Source organism: Tachypleus tridentatus, chromosome 7 (genome assembly GCF_004210375.1).
Source record: "Tachypleus tridentatus isolate NWPU-2018 chromosome 7, ASM421037v1, whole genome shotgun sequence".
Lineage (NCBI taxonomy): Eukaryota > Metazoa > Arthropoda > Merostomata > Xiphosura > Limulidae > Tachypleus > Tachypleus tridentatus.
Window position 1 is genome coordinate 56,447,341 of NC_134831.1, and position 17,125 is coordinate 56,464,465.

At 31.6% G+C, this 17,125-nt stretch overlaps 1 protein-coding gene across 2 annotated transcripts in view; it reads left to right on the forward strand.

Moving 5' to 3' along the window:
- Nucleotides 1–7,910: 7,910 nt before the first annotated feature.
- Nucleotides 7,911–17,125, forward strand: part of Usp14 (ubiquitin specific protease 14) — a 53,380-nt gene continuing 44,165 nt past the window's right edge. Inside the window, exons 1-5 of one of the 2 annotated variants that reach the window (XM_076511838.1) lie at nucleotides 7,986–8,122; nucleotides 10,314–10,412; nucleotides 15,800–15,945; nucleotides 16,417–16,449; nucleotides 16,647–16,751. In XM_076511838.1, coding sequence (XP_076367953.1) covers nucleotides 15,862–15,945; nucleotides 16,417–16,449; nucleotides 16,647–16,751 — 222 coding nt within the window. In that variant the 5' untranslated portion in view covers nucleotides 7,986–8,122; nucleotides 10,314–10,412; nucleotides 15,800–15,861. Of the gene's footprint in view, nucleotides 8,123–10,313; nucleotides 10,413–15,799; nucleotides 15,946–16,416; nucleotides 16,450–16,646; nucleotides 16,752–17,125 lie in introns of both variants that reach the window. The other variant, XM_076511836.1, reaches the window with a different exon arrangement.

Genomic DNA, 17,125 nt, shown 5'->3' on the forward strand with positions numbered 1-17,125 from the left:
ATCATGCGTACATTTCTATATATGATTTTACTAAACACTATACTTGTATTTTCATCTTGTGAAAGTATCATCTTTTCCTCAGTCTCCCAGATGGAGCCTCTAACTTCTATAAGGGCTCCAGGCCTAATTTTAAACACTACAGGAAATTCCTATGATGTCTGAATTTAAAAGGTAGTTCGTGGAACGTATGAATGACGGAATCGGTTCAAACCAAGTGTTAATATGTTAATCAGGCCCAACCTTGTTTGATGTTCTTAAGTTAAGGGCAGAAAACACCGTTAATAGCGAAGGTGCCAAATTGATTACCTAAACGCAGAGTATTTATAGAGGCTTGTGAAGTTTGCTGAATACTCGTAATTATTTTTATTACTTGTAATTCTTTGTACCATATATTTTAACAGATCTCGTAGAAGTTATTAGATAATGAGAAAGACGGATCCTAACGCCAATGCCTCATCCCCAAGTGAAGACTTCTTCAACATTATATAACTCACGAAAATAAAGTTAAGCAGTCGTAATTAACTCACTTAACGTTTCACAACTTTAAAATCTTAAACTTTAAAAGTATAAGATAAATTACAATAATAAATTATGAATATAAATTTTTTCAAAATAGTTGATTTTCATTAAGTTTCTTTATAGCATTTGGCTTAAGAAATGTTAATACAAAATCGTGTCACTCACTGAAGACCTTTATTGGTACCTCAGAAATTTATCAGAGATGAAACGAATAGTACGTGGATCGTATAGATTGTGTCTTTGAGAGCTGATATAACAAGATCAGATCCGAGTGCAAAACTCCTATGTTACTTCTAGTGTGATTGAATTGTTTGTTTTGTTTTTAATTTCGCGCAAAGCTACACAAGGGCAATCTGCGCTAGCCGTCCCTAATTTAGCAGTGTGAGTCTAAAAGGAATAGTGGGATTGACCATCACATTATACACCCCCACGGCTGAAAGGGCGAGCATGTCTGGTGTGACGGGGATTCGAACCCGCAACTCTCAGATTACGAGTCGAGTGCCTTAATCACGTGGTTATGCCATACCAGTATGATTGGATTCGATTAAAAAGTGGGCTCATAAAAAAGCGTAAATTTGGTTTTCTACTACGATCGTTATTATTATTGTGTTGTGTGTAATTCTTTTAAAATTAACAAACGTCTGCTAAGGGCCTTCTAATGAACAATTATTCTTCCGCAAAATATTTGACCACAATGTAATGGCTACAGAATCTGTGTTAGTCACTGTTTGTTTAACTCTTGTAACAATTTCTTACCACATTGTTTAGTTATTAATTCTAATATAAAGTCGACGCTTGCAGTCGCTACCTGATTCATAATCATGACGTCTGGTTACTAAGCGAATCGTAGAAATTAATGAAATTATTATGTGGTTTAAACTATACAGCAAGAACTAACCTTAATGCCTTTCTTTATAAACTAGATGCCTGGCATGGCCTAGCGCGTTAAGGCGTGCGCTTCGTAATCTGAGGATCGCGGGTTCGCGCCCGAGTCGCGCCAAAACATGCTCGCCCTTTCAGTCGTGAGAGCGTTATAATGTTACGATCAATCCCACTATTCGTTGGTAAAAGAGTAGCCCGAGAGTTGGCAGTGGGTGATGACTTGCTGCCTTCCCTTTGGTCTTACACTGCTAAATTAGGGACGGCTAACACAGATAGCCCTCGAGTAGCTTTGTGCGAAATTCCAAAACAAACAATATAAACTAGAATTTGGACAATGAATAGTTTTTGCAGATATAAATATTTAAATGAATAGCGCGAATGAATAAAGAGCATATTGTGATAATTTTGATGCCAAACTGAAAACGAGGGAGTATTAAATATCTAGCTGAAATTTTTGTATTACTTTAAAAATCCTTGTTAATGTTGAAACTCGAGGTAATGTAGATAGATTGACTAATATTTTGAAAGCCCGAGGAAATCACATAAACTTCTAAAGATTTGAGGTAGCTTAGCTGTTTTAGTATGTCATGCCGATTATGGAATAAACACACAATCGTAGTTCTAAGTACAGTTTTTCTCTTCATAATTACCAATCTAACGATATACGAAGAATTCAGAATGAAATTTAATAGACCCAAAATACAAATATAAGTTGATCAATATCATTAAATACTAGAAGCCGGCTAAAATATGAACTACTCGACTTGAGGACTTTATAACAGAATTACAGAGATTCAATTAAACCTAGATATACTGAGAAACATCGTCAAACGGTAAATGAACCATAGTAGACATTTTTTATAACCATGAACGAGTAAACATTCTCCCAGAACTCAGTAGTTGATGAGAAACTTTCTGAAAATCGTAAGTCATCATAACTTCCTTGCTTTATGAGAGATGCTAACTCACATATGCACACACACCTAATAATTGAGAGCGTAAAATCAACTTAAAATACAATATCAAACACTTAATTCTTTCTTCTATGAATAAAAAACTCGCATTTCAGTGACAAAAAATGAAGAAATATCGCACTCGATTGTTTCTTAGTCAAAGAGGCCCGGCATGACCAAGTGGGTTAAGGCGTTCGACTCGTAATCTGAAGGTCGTGGGCTCGAATTCCCGTCGCACCAACCATGCCCGTCTTTTCAGCTGGAGGAGCGTTATAATGTGACGGTCAATCCCACTATTCGTTGCTAAAAGAGTATCCCAGGAGTTGGTGGTGGGTGGTGATGACTTGTTACCTTTCCTGTAGTCTTACACTGCTAAATTAGGGACAGCTAGCGCAGATAGCCTTTGAGTAGCTTTAAGGGAAATTCAAAACAAAAATCTTAGTCAAAGGTTTTAAAATCATCCAGAATCTTTATTAAAATTATGTCATTCTAAATAAATGAAAGAATATTATGAGATACTGGTCAACAGACGCAATGCAATCTGAAACAATGTATTTAAATTGTAATCTTATATTTCTTTATTCAGATTAACCATTAACTTCTTGCATCAGTACCATAGTTTTAGAGCACGTTCAGCATAATATGAGACTGAAGAACTGTTTGTCTTGTCAGATTACGTGCTGAGCTACATAAACCTATTTAATTTTGAAGGGGATAAGCAAAAGGAAAACAGTTAGTCAACACTGACAATTCCTCAGCTACTACCGTTTTTATAACAAACGCAAAATGAAGAGCACAATTTTTAATGAATATTATTTGCTAGACAGCACAAGTTTAAGCGCCATTAAGAAATTGGAGATGAAATAGAAACAAATATAATTTAGGGGGTTTTGTCTTCTTTTTTTTTTAATTTAAGGAGTTACTTCTAATTAACCAACACAATATTGTTTATATATAACAGTGTATGACGACATATTAATTGTTTATGAGCATATATAATCTCAATTTCAAAATAGAAAAACCATAACCCATAAGTCTTCAGCATAATAATATAAAGCTGATTGTTGAAATCTTTCTGCATATAACTTTTTCAATACTGTAACAAAGTTTAAAATCTGGTTTGGTGCTGACATCTACTGGTATTTTGTACATGCATACAAAGTCAGGTGGGTGTGGGTGTTTTCTCATAGCAAAGTCACATTTGGCTATCTGCTGAGTCCACCAAGTCAGGTGGTTTAGATCAAGTAAGAAGGAAATATAAATTTAATGTCCTTTTATCGTGTATATTTTATTTAAGAAAACTAATTTAAGCAACATGTTTTGGGAGGATATATTTTTCACAAGGCTACTGGTTATATTGCATTGCATATTTACGTGAAAGTAAAAACCGAATGTATACAATACTAACTAAATTTGTTTTGTAAAGCTTTAGTTATATCTTAATTCTTCATCTTCACAATTATATAACTCACCAAAAATAAAGTTAAGCAGTTGTAATTAACTCACTTAACGTTTCACAACTTTAAAATCTTAAACCTTAAAATAATAAGATAAACTACAATGATAAATTACGAATATAAAATTCTTTCAAAAGGGTTGATTTTCATTAAGTTTCTTTATCGCATTTGGCTTACGAAATGTTAATAAAAATCGTATTTGTCATTAAAGTATTACTAGGAATTCCATTAATTACATAATGTGTTGTCAGTATCAAAAGGTAATAAAATATGTAAAGTGCTCTTTAAATAAATACACAGACTATTTATCAATGTCTATAGTAAGAAAGGTCTATGATTGGTTTATTATCAACAGTGATTCTTGTAAGCTGAATCCAAAAATGGTATCCATTTTTCTTCATCACATACAAATTTTTCACAATTTGTTATTGAAACCGAATCACATTTTGTTATGTTTAAAATGCTGACAACCAATGGAAATAGATTTCTCTACAGTCACAGCGTGAGAATCTTATCGATCGTTCTAGAACCCAAATATAATAAATATAACAATAATATATGTTCATTGAAATAAGAGAAATAATAATATAAGTAAGAGTTTTTCTTCCCGACTTGTAAAAAATATTTACGTGATAGAGAAATATATATTATTGCCAAAATCTGCGTGGCTGAATTATGGAAAATCCATTATTAAAAACCCAAAACAACTTTTATGAAGTCTAAATTTGCAAGTCTGTGTAATTTATACAGAGGTCATTACCAGGATCTAGATTCAGGAGAAGGATTACGTCTTGAAAAATTAATTCTCCGAAGAAAAAAAATTACAACTTCAAGCACTCCATTTTCTTTATAGTTAACATTTTGTGTATTTTTCCTTTCTAAAAAAATGAGTTCTAATTTTTTAAAACAAAATAATGTAGTGATATAGCAAAATATAACACCTAAAAATTTATAGATAAAAGTGTTTTTGCTCTCCTCCCTCTTTCTTGTTTTCGGAGGGTAGCTATCCCTAAAACACCCTCCTTGCCTACGACTCAGAGTCTGTATGTGTATGTGTTTGATGAAGTTCCTTTATCTTGTCCGCCGCTAGTACAGCAGAATGTCTCCGGATTTACAACGCTAAAATCAGGGGTTCGATTACCCTCCGTGGGCTGAGCAGATAGCCCCATGTGGCTTTGCTATAAGAAAAACACACACACACACACTTTTATCTTGCTAATTACTCGAAAATGTCACTGATTTTAAACATTTAACTTCAGATAAAACATAATAAAATGTATGACACTGAAATAAACTGAAAATCTTACTGAATAAAGATTTCAAGTTCATATTATTGTAAATGTTACGTATTATAATTTATCCCGAATGAGTTTCTGATTTATTGTGTTACGTATTACAATTTCAAATAACAGAAAATTTTAAGTTCAATTGAGAAGTTCATTGAATGTGAATATGTATCAAATTTATGATATTTGCCAACAAAATTAATACACACAATTTTCTTTCTTAACACAAATATATTTTAATATACAAACAACAATACAATTCATATTACAAATAACGCTTTGTACACAAAAGTTTTACAAACTTACTATCTGGTCTGTAACTCGGTATTTTATCGACGGTTCATGATAAACGAATGAATTTAGAGTTGATATCAGTACAGTTTGCGTAACGACTAATTAGCTAGCTCTATATTCTTGGCTGGTCCCACGCTGTTTACCAGATGACTTTTCTCCGACGAAAATATCTAATGTCCTCGTAGAAATACTAATGTCCGAGGTTAATTCACTGAAGTTACATGGTTTGTGATGTTCGGAATCTATAAATGTTCCTGGAGATATATTTGTAGCTTCCCGATTAATAAGCGTTAATCATAGTTATAATTTCCGAGGTTTATAGTATACTGACTGTAACAAACTGACAATATAAAACTGTCTCTTGGCGCGTCGATTTATAAACGTTAGGAGAGGTTCTCGAAAGTTCGGTTGGCAATAATACTTGATGATATGCTTGTGCTTTCGTAAAACATATGTTGTTGATTCTACCGCTAGAAAATCTTCTACAAATTTAAGGAATAGGCGGGAATTTCACAATACTCATTTAACAGTATAAGTTACATGCATTTCTAAATATATATTTGACTAAAACAAACATCGACATTAAAATAAATACGTAATAGTAAATCCGTTACATAAAGTGATAAAGAAATCCAAACTAAATAATCATGTTCTTACAGAAATTTTGATATGTATTAATGTTACTCGTATAAAAATTAAGAGTTATGACCAGTGTAGTTGTAATTAACATTTGTCAAACTGTATCAAACCGCAATGTCAGAAACAGATACACATACACGTTAAATATTTTATATATATCGACAACAAAATATCTTGTAGAAAATAAACTTGAGTAGAAATTTTGAAATGCACCATAATTTAATATTACCTTGATTGGAAAATGTCGGCCCTGTGGTATGGCTATGGATTTCTATAAGTGGTAAATCAGGTTTAAATCGTGCATTACCACAATATATTTTTCGTATTTTAAGCCTTGGGTGCGTTATAAGTGTGAAACTCAATCTTTTAGTGTGGAAGGTGGATTAGAAATTTTGTTGCTTGACCTCTTTCTTTCTGGTTAATAGTTCAAAATTAGGGACGGCGCAAGCAGCCATAACTTAAGAGTATAAATATAAGACGTTGCATCAATAAATGTTTTTGAGAGGCTTTCATGATTTATTGAAGATTATTTTCAACTTATAACGTGTTTTATGTTCAGATGTGGAATAAATACTGAATGATACATGAATATTTTCTCGCGTTCCTGTAGTTAATACTTGCGCTTTTATAATTTTCTCTACAATATATCAAAATGAAAAATATGTTTGCATATAACAGCGAACGGCCAAACATGGTCAGGTGGGTTAAGGCATTCAATTCGTAATCCAAGGGTCGCGGGCTCGAATACCCGTCGCACCAAACATGCTCGCACTTTCAGCCGTAGAAGCGTTATAATGTTTCGGTCAATTTCACTATTCGTTAGTAAAAAGAGTAGCCCAAGATTTGGCGGTGGGTGGTGATGACTAGTTGCCTTCCCTCTAGTCTTACACTGCTAAATTAGGGACAGCTAGCGCAGATAGCCCTTAAGTAGCTTTGGGCGATATTAAAACAAACAAACAAACATATAACACCGAAGACATTATTTTCAAGCTTGTTCTTCATCTGCACAAATTACTTAATTTGTATAGGAAACGTAGTTTTTGAAATAAAAGTTATTTTTGTTTACAGGTTTTGTTTTGTTTTTATAAATGATTTATGTAACTTTCAACCCCCCCTAAAAAAAAAACTAGAATATTTCCTTGTATTGATTTATAGTTGATTTTTTGGCTGAGAAAGTCGGACGTATTCAATGCTTATTCTCCCGAGTGTTAACGTTGTTTCTGCACAAAACAAAAACAAAAATGCTCTCCACTCTTTGAGATCGTGAGAATGTTGAAATGGGTAATAGCTAAATCCCATTATTCAATTACAGTACGGTGGACTCAGCAGATAGCTCCATGTAGCTTTGATATAAGAAAACATACAAACACACACAGTTAGAGTAGCCCAAAGATTAGCGATAGTTAACCTTCCCTTAGACCTATCAGCTCAAAATTAGAGCATTTTTAGTTGGGTAATGTACTGTCTTTTTAAAACACTGTTATTTAATAATTTGTACATTTACTTGAAAACAAGTGTAAATATTTTAAGCGTATTCACCTAAGATCTTACAAGTGAAAGTAAAGCAGATTTTGTTTGTTATATAGCGCAAAGCTGCGTATAAGTTATGTGTTTTTCCCACTGCAAGTCTCCAAACCCAGTTTTCGTATAATAAGTCCTCAGATTTGCCGTTAAGAGCCATTGGGGCGCAACAATGAAGAATATGTATATTTGAGAGTATGTATTATTGTAGTAAATAAATTATTCCAAAACTCAATATGAACATTAAATTAGATTTTTATATATTATACGCCTAAAAATACGTTTAATAAAAAGAATTAAGAAACATAGTTTTCGTTGTCATTGTTAAATTCTATTTGCAATAATTTGAACAATTACAGTTTTTTTTTGTTTTTTTTGAAGGAGGAGAGTGGCGCTTTCAATGATGTTGGAGAATGTATGTTGTCTCATATTCTGTGTGGTGTGACTTGTTTCTCCATAACTAATAAGTAGTTAAACTGGAAAATTGAAGTTTTCGTGAATGGTACATTTTCATTATTAAGCTTGGTGGTTTGGTCAGTAAGTTACTTCAAGAGTATGCCATTGTATAAAGGTAAAAGAAGTATTTAATCACGTTTAGACATTATTTGTCATTTATTGCCACGAATTGTAGTTTGTCGTTGAAACGAAGTTGTTTAGGAACTTGGGAAATTGTAAATTAATGTTATATATATATTCAGTGTTGTTTATTTCCATGAATTATTGTTTACCGTTAAAGCTATCTTGTTAATGAAGTTGTGAATTAATATATACAGTTTTATTTCAGTATAATTATTTGAATTAAAAGTAATAATTTTGTCACCCAAACTTGCCGGTCATTTGTAATTTTATTGCCTGTTTGAGCGTTTAGCTACGTCATACATGAACTTGAGTGCAGTGTAAAGTTTGAAAATGCTGTTTTTCAAACCATTTTACGTGTAAAATTGATCCATGAGTCACATAAATTATGTAGTTCATTGAACAGTCATGTTTAATAAATAATATCTATGATAAAAATAATAAAATTAAAATATTTAAAATACTATTTAAAGGGACTGTGAAATAAAGCATTTAAAAACAAGTGATTTTTAACACAATTTCATAACTAGCATAAGATACCATACTCAGTATAGGGTTCAAAGACCCACTTATGATACAGAGGTACCCCAGTCATCAATGTACTGATTAAACTTATCTATTATCTATGTTACTTTATCCAGAGGGAGTCCATATTCAGAAATAAACCCCAAGGAGCAGTTGAGAATGTATATCACATATATTTTTTCTTATGTATGAGTGCCTTATCAAATGTGAAACATCCAGTGTCATGATAGGAGTCAGATACACACAATACAATGCCACATTTGAGTTCAGCAACCCTGAAAATATGCTCTTGTATACCTATTAAGCCTTGGTGTTCTTCCAAATATGTTTTACTTCCCTTGGTAAGGGAGGTTCTATCATATAGATGAAGATGCCCTGCTGGCCTGATCCTATCTGTCTACCAACTTTGGTCCTGCTAAGTCAAAAACTGTTTGAGGAATGTATTGATACACACACGATGTGAATTAATATATAATAGCTTATTAATATTAGGCTTATTGGAGTGCAAATTTAAATGTTTTGTCAATCTTTTGCACTCAAAAGCCTTTGTATGGTAACATTTTAGGCTAAAGGAAATATGATAAATTTTAGTTTGTAAACCACGATAATAAAAAATGACAGATACTGAGATAGGCTTAGATATTGTCACAGTGCCTGTATCAGTAAAATGTTTGTAAAAAGTGATGTATATATTTCTTTCTGTATGAAAAACCTGCTGATCTGATTTAAGTTTGTGAAGAAGAAACTTACATGCACCATTCATATTTAACAAAATTATTGATTTCTTTTCAGTATCTCTTAAAAATGTCAGTTTCTTCAACTGCTGGTAGTAACTCGTTCCATAATCCACACACACTTTAGAAGAGTGAAAGTATTTTTAATAGACACTGGACTCTCTTTTTGTTTTCTTTTTTAGAAATCCTAAACTTTTATCCTGTTAGCCTTTTTTTTCTCAGGATCTAGCCCAAAGAAATCAAAGATCTCTATCCTAATGAACCCATAGCTAATCTTTTAAGCTTAATAAGAGGTCTTAAACTATTCCTATAAAATGACTCTTCCATCCTCTAAATCATCCAAGTAGCCCTCTGTGAATCTTTTCTAATGAGTCAATATTCTCTCTTAGTTAAGGAGGACAAACTACACAGTATTCCAAATGAGGCCTAAATACTGGTTTGTGTGTAAAAAAAAAAGATTACCTCTTTTGACCTTTATTAATCAGTACCTATAAAAAAAAACTTTAAAATTCTTATAGTTTTGTTTCTAGAAACAGACTTGATGGCTTTAATGACTTGTACACCATTATACCAAAATCCATTTCTTCAGTCTTGCTGTTAAGAAGGTTTCCATCTGTTTGAAATGTAATCCAAATTGAAACAACCTAATTGCATTACCTTGCACTTAACTGTAATTATACATCATTATCCAATACTTGTTCCAACTAATCAGTTGATCTAAATCATTCTGTAATACTTTGACATCCTGAATACAGCTAAAAATGCCTCAAAAGTTTAATGTTATCTGCAGACTTTACTAGTAATGAACATCATTAACAAAGGTAAAAAACGAAGGCTCTAGTATTGACTCGTGAGGCACACCGCTAGTAATAAAAATCTAGTTTGAATAAGACTTCACTAATAACAACATTTATGTTATTCTTTTAGCTAATTTGTTGTGTGACATCTTTTGAAAATTTAAATACAGTGAGACTGCATCCATTCTGTTATTCATATAACATACAAGATCCTTGAAAAAGTCAACAGGTTAGTTACATAGTCTAAGGGAATATATTCCTTTAGAGAATTAATGTGAATTTTATTTTAGTGATATATAACTTAATGACTTTTCAAGACTTCTTTTATCAGACTGTAGAATTTTTCTGCTACAGAATATAACTAACTAATCAATAATTTACAGGTTATCTCTTATTTACACTCTTTAAAAATAGAAGTAACACTAACAATTAACCAATTTTCCGGCATGTGCCCATTGTCTATAGACCTACAAAAAAATGAAAGAAACAGACTGGTATGTTTGACCTGTTTTAAAACCTTGGTCATATTGTATTATCAATTTTAAATTTCTCAATTGTTTTCTTGCATTTTGCACAAAATACTTAGTGACCTAGACTGTTGTTAACACCTTGTCTTGTGAAAACAGAATAGAAAGGAATGTTTGAAAGCTCAGCCATTTCATAGTCTCAAACATGTATCTTGTCATCACCTTTCTTGTTATCCCTTGGAAATGAAGAAATAGATAAGGACTCAAAGTATAGTCCTGGTAATCCTAAAGACTTGTATTAAGGTTTTGATTCTGTAGTTATTACTACTAATATCATACTATTAAAAATTACATTAACCTACGTAAATGGGTCTAAAGAAGAAATACATGTAGTGTTATGATATTTGATAAAAGAGACTAGAACTTTAAAGAAAAGACTATACTGTGTGTTCCCTGTACTTTAAGTGTTCTACATGTGATTTTCTGTTTCTGCAACCTTGTTATGAAGATTACAGCATTCTCAAATTGTGCTAAATATTCTGGTTTCTTTAATGAAAGAGTGAGACTGTAGAAGTTTTAATAAAATATAAATGTGTTTTAATTTATGTAATTTATGAGTTAATACTCATGCACACACTAACTGAAGAAGCTTCATTAACATTGGTACTATAACAAAATGTAACATGCAGACAATGAGAAACCACATGGTTCTTCAAAGCTGTTCTTGCACACCCACCCTTAGGAAAAATAAACATTTGAACCCAACTTTTTATTTTCTAGGAAATCATCAATTCCTCTGAAACTTGTAAAATTCCAAACTCTATTACTCGAGAAAAAAATAAGAGATATTAGTCTATTCCTATACAATAATCCTTCCATTCTTGGAATTGTACTAGTAGTCCTGTAACAGTGAAAATGGGAGTTATTTTCTAGTGCTTGTAGCACTGTTTGAGAGCACTAGTGTAAGCTAGATGACCTAGGTTCTTACTATCATCAGGGCAGAATATTATTTCCTTTAAAAAAAATGAATTACATTTTATACTCAAACAGGGATTTGATTTACTGTATTATGAGAGGTATTTATATGATCAGTTGTTGAAAATTCAAGCAAAACAGATCAAGAGGGAAGGAATATGTATTTTCTGATTGCTTAATTGGAAGAATGCTAATACAAGCTGGAGTTCCTGTATTCAAACCTTGGTTAGGGTAGGATATTTTTATCTTTAAACATTTTTGAAAATATTTGTTACAGCCCTCTTTTTATATTCTTACTAGTGAACCAGTATTCTTTCTTAGATAATAAGACAAACATTGAACACAGTATTTCAAGTGAGGCCTAACTAGAGATCTGTATAGAGAGATATTTACATCTTTTGAGTTATCATTAGGTATATAAATATATATAATGACCTACAATAATAATGTATTACAGTGCTCTACTACCAATAGTAGAGTACTGTACTACATTATTTCTGAATACATATAGTATCAGTAGGACAATAAAATATGGATATCATGCATCAGTCTTGGAGGCACTGGTGCTTGATGTGCATAAAAGCCAGGAAAATCATTTCACAGCTCATACAGTGAAAATTGGTTCACCCATTTGCATATGTACTTTTTATAGTATGTAAAATACACTAGTAATAGTAATGATTCATCAAATGAATTGGGTTAGCACTGAAACCTGGAACAATAAATGCATAAATTAAGCAAATTCATGAACATTTATAAGCTGTGTTTATACACTTACAGTTCGTATGATTTAAATGTTAGCTAGAGAGAGCTGCAGTTTTAAATGATAATGTTGAAGAAAAAAGGGTTTAAGATAGGCTTAGAAGATCTACTATAAAATTCAAAGTATGTGACATTCTTTTCTAGTATATTTAAAAGCAGATTATAAAATGAACATTCAATGAAGCATTGTTAGGTTTCTTAGAAAGTTTCTTCATAATGTAGTAAGCCAGTCAGTGTATTAGCTACCAAAAGTTTTTTGAATAATAAGTTGAATAGTATTACATTAGTTAATGTAATTTCAAATGTAGGTCTGCAGCAACTTAGGGAAGTATGCAAGTTTTCAAATTTGTTGAAATATTAAAGGAGGAAATTAATTATCATTACATGGACTAGATGCTGAATTATTTTTGTCAGAAAACTATGCTACAACATTTATGTCAGAGTGGATCATTATTTTTGGTAAAAATACAATATCATATTGACTAAACTTTAACTTGCATTCAAGATAACTACAAGGGTACAAACTAAAATAGAAAACCTGCTAGACATGATTAAAGTATAGAAGAAAAAAAAAAAGAAAGAGAATATTTAACTAATAACTAAATTAAATAGAAAATTAGAAGAAAGAGATAGGTAATTAAAAGAAAACTAAGAAGAAATTTGTAAAAAAAATAAAATAACATCAAGGAGAGAGAGAAAGTAGAAGAAAATTACAGGGATTTAAGAGAGGAGTTAAAAACAATCTATTTTGTAAAGAATAATTAAAATAATTATAAATATGATTAAAGATAAGATTGATGAAGCTATAGGAGATGTGCACAAGGATTACAAGGTTGAAAAAATACAGGACTAGATGTCAAAGTACAAAATGAATGAGATAAAAGACAAATTTAAACTTGGTAGAAAAGAGTGTCACTGACAGACTAAAACATCTTAAAAATAAATTATTAAAGATTAAACCCACAATCATTTCTGCATTTGTTCAAGAGTTGCTGTGTATTATCAGTTATGAAGTAGGAGAACTTGTTTAGCCTGTACTTATGTCTATTATTGGAAGGTGTCATACCAAGCCCAGTTCAACTTTCTTCAGAATGAAATAGTTGATTAATGAACAACAAACTATACACCTTGTTCCCATCTAAAAGGACCATCTTTGACAAAATTAAGTAACTTTTCAGCTGAGAATTATAACTATCAAGCACTTGTAGTCACCTTATCCAATAGGTTCAGTGTCATATAAGAAAGAAATATCCATAGTAAAGTTCCAGAATAAGACACTTAGGAAAGAAGAGACCTTAGCCAAACTTGCAGAAGGTTTTGAAAGGCTAAATTACCATACTTGGATGCTTTTTGTAAAATGATGGATCCATAAGCATCCATTTTATAGATACCATAACAGAAGAAAATATGAAATTAGGCTGAAACAAAATAGGTGTACATCATTAACAGAAGCTCTGTAGTTGGCAATAAAACTATAATCCATTAAGGTTGTCTAATAAAGATGCCAGCTTCAATGTTATGAGAATAACAGATTCTGCTACATTGAACATTAACTCCCTCTAACAGTAGTCTAGAAGAACTGAAAGAATTAATAAGGTGGCTAGTTAAAAGAAACAGAAATAAGATGAACCTAAAGATGTTTTTTTTTCAAGATGTAACTTTTGCCAGGAACTTTAGGCTAAGGTCTGTATGGAATGAGATTTTTCAAAGGATATCAGACAGAGGTAGCTACTAAAAGTGCAAGAAACCTCGCAAATTTTAATGTAAGATGGGAAAGTGCTTTTGGAGTTGAAAACAGACAATGACTTGATGCAAACAGCAGGTGGGCATAAAGTTTCAGCAAAAAAGTATGCTATCTTTACTATAGGAAGCTTTTCTGTGCCTCGTGGTGTGTGGTTAATTAACACTAAGGAAGAGTGCATTTTGAAAGTGGCTAGCTTCAAAGTCTATGATTTGAAAAAACCCTGTGTACTCAATGGCAGTTACTACACTGGAGGTTAAATGTCCAATGGAAGTGGGAGTGGCAGTCATTGTGTCATGAAAAAGTGAGATACTCATCTTAAGAGTTAATGGCAGTAATTTTTCATCTGGTGACCAGGAAATAGTGGAACATAAATACATATTATGAGGGATTGAAATTTGGAAGAGTTCTGAAAAAAAAATTATGTGAATATACCAGAGACAGACTTAACTCAGCTTGTGATAAAGAAAAAGATAAAGCTGGTTTCCATTAAGGAGAAGTGATTCAAGTCAAAGATCATCCACCATGGGTTTTTTTTAAAGTGCATTGGGAAAAGAACAGCCAACTTGTCAGATGAAACTCAACTTACTGAGCCTTGAATTCCTTTCAAGTTGTATATAGCTAGAGAGATGATGCAGTTGGATTGATCCCAATAACTCTTGATGGTTGACCCATGATAGTGATGCTTAATTGAAAGCTCTCAAAAACTTAGGAATGAACTTCAGAAGGAACCTATGGAGTCTACTATATTTTAAGTGCAAAGGACTATACTTTGTTTTGAATTGGAAGTCATTTATAAAAGTATTAATTCACAAGCTTTATGTTAATCATGTTAGTATTAAAAGTTATTAAAACTTGTTTATCGTCTTTATTTTGAACTGTGAATGTGGGTTGAAAGTATTGTTGCTCAAATCTATTACTTGAGGTTAAATTATTGCTATGCTGTGTTAATCAAGATGTTTTAAGGTTATAAACATTTAGATCATGACATTAATTTTAGTTCTAAAGAAGTAACTAAAATGTTTATTTAAATTGCTTCTTCATTTAATAAAAACTAAAAAGTATTTTATCCTATCACGTACTTTGACAAAGTTCCAGATCAGTTAATTGCTAGAACATTAGAGATAGTTTTCAGTCAAGATTTTCAACTGTATTGAAAGATTGTAACAATATAGAACCTGTTACCTGAAAATTATTTTTAAAACAATCTAAGGAAGTATAAGACAATTTTTTGTGGTGACCCATAGAACTTATTAAATTAAATGTGTGCATGTTTTTTACATGGATGCTCTGTAATTTTAAATAAGGAAAGAGTAGGTAAAGTCTAATAAGTTACTAATTCTGATTTCTTATTGATAAATTCTTTAACTTCACTTAAAATATGGTGCATCCACCAGAATCAGCAATATTGCTGCACTGTTCCAGTGTGTATATATTTTTGCTATTTTTTGCATGCTATCTGAAAGGTAAATGACTCTCTTACACTGGTAATGTTTTGTTGGGACACATCGTAATTGTCAAAGAAAGTAAACAGTATTTCTTACATATTAAATGTATTTTCTAAATCTTTTCTGTTTGATACTTGTACAAGTAAAGTGGAGAAAAGAAGTCTTTCCAGATGTTTAAGTGAAGACTGATGAAATAGTTTCTTACTCATTTTTTTGACACTAGTGAAAGTAAAGTGGGGAAAAGAAGTCTTTCCGGATGTTGAAGTGAATACTGATGAAGTACCAATGGTTTTCAAGGCCCAGTTGTTTGCTTTGACAGGTGTGCAACCTGACAGACAAAAGGTGATGTTAAAAGGAGCTACGCTAAAGGTAAGGCAGGTTCAGACTCTGATCTAAATATATATATTTACATTTTCTATAAACTGCTGATGTGCAGAAGTTTTAAAAATATTTTATTGTAATATTTAGTTGGTATTTGATTAGTATCCATAACCTGTTCAAGTTTAAATGTAAATGAAGTTACAATATCTTAGCAATTAAAAGTATAAACTACTATTATAAAACAATGTCAATTAACCCCTCTCCCCCATTTTGTTTTCATGCTAACACAATTAAAACAGTCTGTCCATTAAAATAAACTTTAAAATCAGTAACTAACAAACAAATTCTTTGAATGAACTACTGTGTTCGAAAATACAACTAAAAAGAAATAATAATAATTTTTCATTTACATGTTTATTTATACACTTGTATATAAATATTTGTTAACATCTTTTTACCTATCAAATGTTCCTGTGTATTAGTTTAAGTAATTTAATTTATAATTATATTTATTTGCAGGATGAAAACTGGGGAAATTTGAAGCTTAAAGATGTAAGTATGTAAATAATTTTTTATTTTATTTTAAATGCCATAACAGAAGCTTCATGTAAGCTATAACAAACTATGTCGAGTGATTTTATAGATTTTTATAGTTTAACAAGTATTTTAGTGTGCAAATATTAACTTTATATTATTCAATTATTTTAAAGTTTCAGCTATTTGTATCATTTTTATACACTTACTTATAGGGTGCAACTGTGTTGCTGATGGGAAGTAAAGAAGAACTTCCTGGCGAGCCAACTGAAAAACCTGTTTTCATGGAAGACATGACTGAAAGTGAACTAGCCACTGCTGTATGTTAAAACCTAAGGCTCACATTTAAAATTTAGTTTCAAAACATTTTAAAATTTGGTTAATTGTGAAAGTAACTTATATTATGAAGAGGTGTAGAAAGATTTTTTACCTGTATGGGTGCTCTCAGATTTATTACACCATTTTCTATAGCCAAATGTCTTATTTTTGAGTTTCTAGAGCTAACATTTTGGTGCTTTAAGACCCACCTGGCTATAACAAAAACTGGTTTCAAGGATTATGTTGGGCCTTCTTTACTGTGCAATTGTAATTAACAAATTCTGTGTGATCTCTTCACTGTTAACCAGGCCTGTGACTACCGATTCATCTCTGCTGTCTATGATATTCACATTTCTAATCCTGATCTCAGTTTGTT